Below are 7,539 nucleotides of genomic sequence, written 5' to 3' on the forward strand. Positions count from 1 at the left end.
TCGGATGCCTGCTGTGATCAGCTGAATAAACTATAGGATATACTTCACAGAAAATGAACTATATGATATGACTTTAACTTCTATACCGTGAATGGAACACAATGCCAAACCCACCGTATTCTCTAGGCATGTCATAATCGGACTATTATTTGTTTCTGTTACTAAAACAATTATTAGACTGTAAAACCTTCGCTTCAAATGAGGGGGTCAAGAAGCACCTTCATCAGTTTTTTGTTAGTAACAACCAAAAATTTTATGATCCTGGAATTACACTACTTCTAGAAATTTGAATGAAAATGTCTGAGTTAAATGGCCAATATATAATTTAGTACAGTATACTTTATTACACAAAAATGACTAGTTAAAAAATCTATAAAAACCAAAACTACTTTTGGAACAACCTAATATCTTTATTTTTTTATATCAAATATTATATAGTTTTTATTTTTAGGTGTCGGTGAAGAAATACTATTCAACATGAGGATTTTTTTACATCACAAAATCATCCTATATTTAAGAGCATTTTGAGGTAACTTGAATAAGGGATCGAATTCAGTAAGTTCTTGCATGTTTTTTTATAACAGAGTTAATTTGATCACAATAATTAAATATGTTGTAATCTATGAAACATTTTAAGACACATTTTGTCAGTAGTTGGCAAAAAATATTGATTTGCTTTCTCTAATATTAATTAAGTGTTATTTAGTGGTGCAATACTAAACAAGTTTTCAGTATCTTACTCTTGTTTGTGCATAAAGTTCCATCTAACAAAGTATTTTTACATTTAAATTTGAATGCTAGTGGAGTACTTATAAGAGAATGATTGCTTTGTAAAAGTCGAACATATATTTTGTATCTACATCTACTAGCCAGAATTTTGTCAAATTTGCACATATCAGGTAAATCTGTTGATGAGCTGAAAACTTACATGCATGTTTTTTCGGTTCCTAGTTATTTTTTTAATGTTCCTTTTTATTTTTTTAACTATTTTCTAGTTAAAATATATTTAAAAAAATATTGGCAATACATTTTTAAAAATTTGGGACAAAACACCTAAAACCAGGACAAGTATTACTTTTAGAAAAAAACGGGACGCAAGGAGGAAAACCAGGACTGCAAAGCAAATTGTTGTCGGTTCTTTTATCTATTGCTGCCTCATTGTGTCACGATATTAGGCATCCTTTACTAAATCTTTTTTTAAATAAGTTACTTTCAAAATGTAGGATTGTGGGATTGAAAAAAATTATGTTTGAGGTCATTAATGTGATTTGTCAGCATTGTTTTATATTGGATTTTGTTTTTGGAATCGCTTTTATGTTGTGATATTCTTTTGTGTAAGTGGGAAAAGTTCTTTTATATACGCTAGACAAACGTTACCGATAAAATTATTGTCTTTAGAAATTTTAATAGGGAAAGAAGAAGAATTCATACTATTGAGAACTTTGAGTCTATTTGTTGTGACAGAGTTGATGAGATGAGGAGGATATGAATTGTTTATTAAAGTCGTGCGAATTAGGGATAATCTGGAAGGCCAAAATTGCTTACCTGAGAGAAGGATGGGGTATTCGACTAAATTGATAATAGTACCTATCTTCATACTAGAGGGGTGGTAAGAATGAAAGTTTAAATACCTGTCTGACTAAGTAGGTTTTTGGTACCAATTAGTAATAATCCGATTGCCTGTAGTTTTCATAATTTTCACGTCCAGGAAGCTAATAGAGTTGTCTTGTTTCTCGTTAAACCAAGTTAAAACTGTGAAGTAAAAGTTCAAAATTTTCAGTAGAAACGCAAGTGAGAATGTCATCAACGTATCCAGTGACGGATTAAGCTATTTGCCGCCCTAGGCCCTATGAAATCAGCCGCCCTTTTCAATAGACAAAAATTTATTTTAGTATTTAAAAAATATATTTTTATTTTAAAATTACTTAGATGTATTTTTTATTTTTTGAAATAATAATTGTTAAATAATACAAATAAATGTTTATTAAATATTAACAATATAATATGATTATAATACACATTTTTCTAAAACTATAATTTATAGCTATTCGTAAATATTTTTCTGGATTTTGTCTGAGCAGAAACATCAACAATATCATTGTAATCAATTTCTTGAACAAGTTGTGCTTCGATAGTCAGTAATGCTAAAGCACTAGTCTATCTTGACCCATACTTGCTCGTAAATATGTTTTTACCCTTTTCAAAGTAGAAAAAGACCTTTCTCCTGAACAATTTGTGACAGGAATACTCAAAAAGATCCGTAAAGCAATGTCTATATTTGGATAAACTTCACGAAGATTATTAGAATGCAAAAAATTATATATTCCTTGAGTGGAACGAACATCTTCCTTACTTGAAAAAGATTCTATGAGTAGGTGTTGTAAATGAATGCATTCATTTCCTAATGTTTCTTCCAAATCTTCAGCATACTTTGTGACTAACTCATCTGCCCGAATTTTTAATTCTCTAGTTTCCATTTCAGACAAATGGTCAAAAATATTAAATTTTTCATAGAGCGTATGATAAGCACTTTTACGGCCTGCCAATTGAACACTTAAAGTATCTAAAATTCGATAATAAATATTTATTCGAAAATTTTCTTCTCCACATAAAAATACTCTCATGCTCTTGTGACTTGTCTGCCTGAAATTTTTGGGTTCTTTTACGATGGTTGTCATGATAATAGTTTTTTACCCCAGAAAGTGCATTGGCTTTTTCCTCGAATTCAGAAAATTGTTTATCTCTCATGTTCTGTAAAAATAATGCCAAAGGACTATACATTTGTGAAACAGATGATAAATTAGATTTTGAGTCTTGAAATTTTTTACTAGCAGCATTGAAGCGTTTCAAATTTGCATTCCAAACAACGACTAGTATTGCTGTTTCCAAATGCTGTAATTTTTGCAGCAATCCCCTAGCCTGACACCGTGTTGTAGGTTTTTCATATTTGTTTTCGGCAATAAATTTCAATGCAATAATTGTGCCAGACCACTCTTTTTCTAATGCGTAACAAGCATCATGTCGAGCAGACCAATGAGTTTGAGAAAGGCTTTTCAGTCTTAAACTTGCATGCTGTACTAAGATCTGCCAACGATTGGTTGAAATGCTAAAAAAATTGTATAATTCTTGCAGAGTAGAAAAAAGCCGACAGCTTCGGTCATAGATTCTGCTGCACAAGTTCCAACTAAATTTAAGGAAGGTGCTGCACAAGGAACGTATTCTGCTAAGGGGTTAGTTGCTTTGATTCTTGACTGCACTCCTGAGTATACACCTGCGTATAATTTTAAATGTTCTTGTAAAAATGGGTCAAAATCGACCCAATATCCATGTTTACAAATTGTTAATATCAAGAACGATAGAATTGAAAAAATCAAAGCAAAACCTTAATAAGTCAATAAATAATCTTCTAGAGACTAACAGGCTATCAAGAAATTCTAGCGTTAATATTAACTTTAAAACAATATGTGATTGTGTTATATCACATTTCCTCAAGTAAAAACTTGTTGCCAAATTCAATACCTAGAAATTTTAAATATCTTTACCATATTCAACAGTAACTTTGATTGCTTTACGATTGCAGCTCGTTATTGCGCAGTTTAACATGAAAAATCTATGACTAAGAGGTCTGGTCAAAATACAACATGAAAATTTTGCTTAAATTTTGAATTTTGCTTAATGTTTGAAAATAAAACATGAAAACAACAGATGACCTAATGCTTGCTGATCATCACTTACAAATTTTCTTGAACTTGTCACAGTTCTCATAAAATTAGAAATTTTTTGGAATTTTATTCAGTAAACACTCTTGTTTTAAAGATTCTTCTGTTGTCCTTTTACGACTCATTGTAATTGCAAATAAAATGATTAAATTCAGACAAACCAAACAACTTAGTTAAAAAAGAGTCTAATTCAAAATAATATCTGATTAATTCTTTAATGATACTGAACAAAATAATAAAATTATAAGACTTTTCACTTAAACGGCTATCGTAAAACTGAAATAATTACTGCGTTTTGTTTATAGTTTGATCTTAGATTTATACATTTGTTATTATTTGATTTCAGCCACTTAACCCCGTGATTTCCAACCTGTGGTTCGCGCACACTTAGCAGGGCGCGAGGTTTTTCCAAGAGTGACGTACTGTTTCGAAATATATATAATATAAATATTTAAATATTTAACTGATTTATCAGACTACAAATTAATATGCAATATTATGTAAAAATATACATAAAAATTCATTATTTTTTCACTTTTTATGTATATTTTTACATAATATTGCATATTAATTTGTATTTTGATAATATCAGTTAAATATTTGAATATTTATGAAATGAAATTGTTAGAAAAATAAGAGGGCGCTTTTTTTTTATTAGATTGGGGTGCGCATCGCAAAAATGGTTTGGAAACCACTGACTTGAACACGGACAACACAGTTCGCGCATAGCGGGCGAACCCGAGCACGGCTCGCCAAAGCTATTGTTCTAGGCGATAAAAATCGATTACAATGGTTCTTTATTGGGATATGTTTAGTTTTAGATATGATAAGAGCAGATGAATTATTAATCGTTGCGGTAATAAATTAAACTTGAACGACATTTGAGATCATGATAAACACTTAAAAAGTCTTTCTGGATAGCCATCAAGAGACATGTTATTGTTATACGATGTCTGTGTTATTTTCAATAATCAATGATTACACTCGCCCATTACGACTTACATTCTATTTTATATAAAACGATCTGTAAATTTATAAAAAAAAATCAGGATTAATCCTTGAAATAAATTATCGAGACATTTTATCGGGTTTAAAATTTTTTTGACATTCTGAAAAATTTGCCGCTCCCCAAATTCTGCCGCCCTAGGCCCGGCCTCACGGATTTAATATGTTCCTATCGAAATGTTGATGGAAATTTCTAAATTATTTTTAGAACCCATTTAAATCTATTTTGACAAAGATGAGCTGCACACAGTGTTACAAATTATTTTACCACTTTGCTACGGATTATTTTAGTTCGTTTTATTATTTGATTATTTGTTACTTAAATTTTACCTTTTATCAGTTGACTCGCAAATAGCTGGGAATTAATTAATATTTGATTAATACTAATAATGAGAGGCTTTTCTTTGTGACATAATTAAACAATCTATATTCACACATATTTGACTTATTCTAAACTTATCCTAGACTCACGGTGCCACCAGTGTCCAACCTGTCACATCACACACTAATCACATAATAAGTAATAACCTACCTTCGGTTTGGGGACAGTTTCCGATGCGCTGCCCGCCCATAATCGTTTAGCTTACTTTATTACTTATTTAGTCTATAAAACATTTAGCGCACCGGACCGCGCTCATCCCTTCGACATAATATTTAAGAAATATTTGGCTAGATTTTCAAAATTCCAAACCTCTTATCTCTGTAAATTAAAATTTTGTGTCAAAAATTATCTACAGTATCATCAAGATGAATATCATCTGGCAATTCAAAGCTATGAAACCTTCGGCATTCATTATCAATCATTTGAATTTGACTTGAGTTTAATAATCGCGACAGTTTACTCATGTAATGGTAGCAAACTTGCCGTAGTCATTACCGTTTTACCTAGGGCTTCCAATACCGTACAAAAAAAATCTGAATACCGGTATTCGATATTTGAAAAATGAAATTCCGGAATCCCGGTTTTAATACCGGTATTGTCGATGAAAAATTAAATAGTTATATTTTTACTTTCTTCAGTTGTTATATTGACATATTAACAAATAATATATGAATCTAACAAATATTGTCCTGAAATGAGTACATATTATTTATTTATTACATAAGGAGTAGAAGTAGATAGAAAAAAAAAACGTGTCAGTAAAAAATATATATTTTTCTATGTTACATTTTACATTCTACATTTATAATAAGAATTTGTTATCTAATATATTTTAAGAAAAGAAAAAAATATAATTCATGGCTAATTTTTTGCTTAATGAAATATGTTCTTAAGAAACATAAACAATCAATTGTTTGATTATCAAGCGAGGACCGAATTTTATTACAATATAACCAACCGCCGAAAAAGCTCTTTCCGATTCTACACTTGTTGGTACAATTGTAATTAAGAAATTATACATATTTTGTAGGTTCGTTCCTTTTATTCCTGTTTTTTTTTTCAAAAAAGTATTTTCATCTTTTATTTTTTGTTCTACACTTGGAGTTTTTTTTAACACACACACGGGTGAAATATTTAGTGTTCATCTATTGCTGCCTGTAGTTTTTTTCTTCATTGCGTTTACCTTGTCAGATACAATATTGTTTCATTCTTAATTTGGGAAGGTATTGAAAGGGATATTTCTTGATCAACTTCTTCTATATTGTCCTGTATCTACTAGATTTGTTTGTGTGAGCCGTTCGTTGAGTTTAACAATTTGTTTTAATTGTGCATATTTTGAAATGCATATCTTCAATTCTTTTGTAATCTGAATTTGTGTGGTGCTTCATCACCACATATCACAATTTCAACCACTGTAGACTGTTTAATAATTTTACAATATTGAAGAACCATATTCTAATAATCACTGCAGATTTTGGTATATCGTTGAATCCTCTTGCCTTTAAACCTTCTCTTATATCATACGATTAATAAAAATATTAAAAAACAAACCTTCGCGAGCTGTCATTCGGGCAAGCTTTTAAAAGTTTTTCCGTTTTATTACTTTTAAAATAATTTGTTAATAACAAGTTAGGTCGTTTAGAAACACTTGATTCGGCCTCAAGGGGGATTCACACATCTTTTTAATATTTAGTCTATATATGGTTTTATATGTGAGGTTGACGGCCACTTGTGGATCCTGTACACTTTATTTCTTTCGGCGCACTTCTTGCATTTAGCAACCTTCCGTCTTTTCAATCAAAAAATGATTCCAAACTGTAGTTACATCCTGCCCTTTGCGGTGCTCCGTAAATGTATTCCACCTTTCACTGGTGGTATATATTATATATATATATATATATATATATATATATATATATATTATAGAATTTTATAATATGAGTGGAACGAATATTAATTGTTTAATATGAACAAAACACACGCAGATTTGTTTAACAACAACTTTATTTTATGATTACAGACGTTTCGAGACCATGGTGTGTCTCATCTTCAGTGTAATTTCAAAAACAGTTACTTATATACTACACATTCTTTAATGATTTATTTAAATTTTATTAATTTTTGGTATAGAACAAAAAACACCAACTATTCCTTGCAATGCTTGACACAGTACTAAAGAAACATAACACTTACAGAAATATTCTAAACAAATTTGAAGTACTTTCTAGATGGAGACAGAGAGGGTATTATTATAATGTAAACAAAAGGAGTGCTATCTATCGCATACAAAAATCGATAAAAATGAAAAAACAAAATTAATTTATTGAAAAGATAAGATAAATGAAAAAATTTTATAAATTATTAATGATGTTTATATAAGTGTCATGTAAAATATGTGTGTCGGTTCTTAGATTTATGCTATTGTTAGTCCGA

At 30.0% G+C, this 7,539-nt stretch overlaps 1 protein-coding gene across 1 annotated transcript in view; it reads right to left on the reverse strand.

Annotated features, from left to right (window-relative positions):
- Positions 1–2,144: 2,144 nt before the first annotated feature.
- LOC113390952 overlaps positions 2,145–7,539 on the reverse strand; it is a 7,347-nt gene continuing 1,952 nt past the window's right edge. The window contains exons 2-3 of the mRNA XM_026626941.1: positions 2,619–3,084; positions 2,145–2,563 (exon numbers count right to left, since the gene is read on the reverse strand). Coding sequence (XP_026482726.1) covers positions 2,145–2,563; positions 2,619–3,084 — 885 coding nt within the window. The remainder of the gene's footprint in view (positions 2,564–2,618; positions 3,085–7,539) is intronic.

The sequence above is a fragment of the Ctenocephalides felis genome, unplaced genomic scaffold (assembly GCF_003426905.1).
Source record: "Ctenocephalides felis isolate EL2017-DRISC unplaced genomic scaffold, ASM342690v1 CF-g0.4_SCAFFOLD_03714, whole genome shotgun sequence".
In the NCBI taxonomy this organism is placed as follows: domain Eukaryota; kingdom Metazoa; phylum Arthropoda; class Insecta; order Siphonaptera; family Pulicidae; genus Ctenocephalides; species Ctenocephalides felis.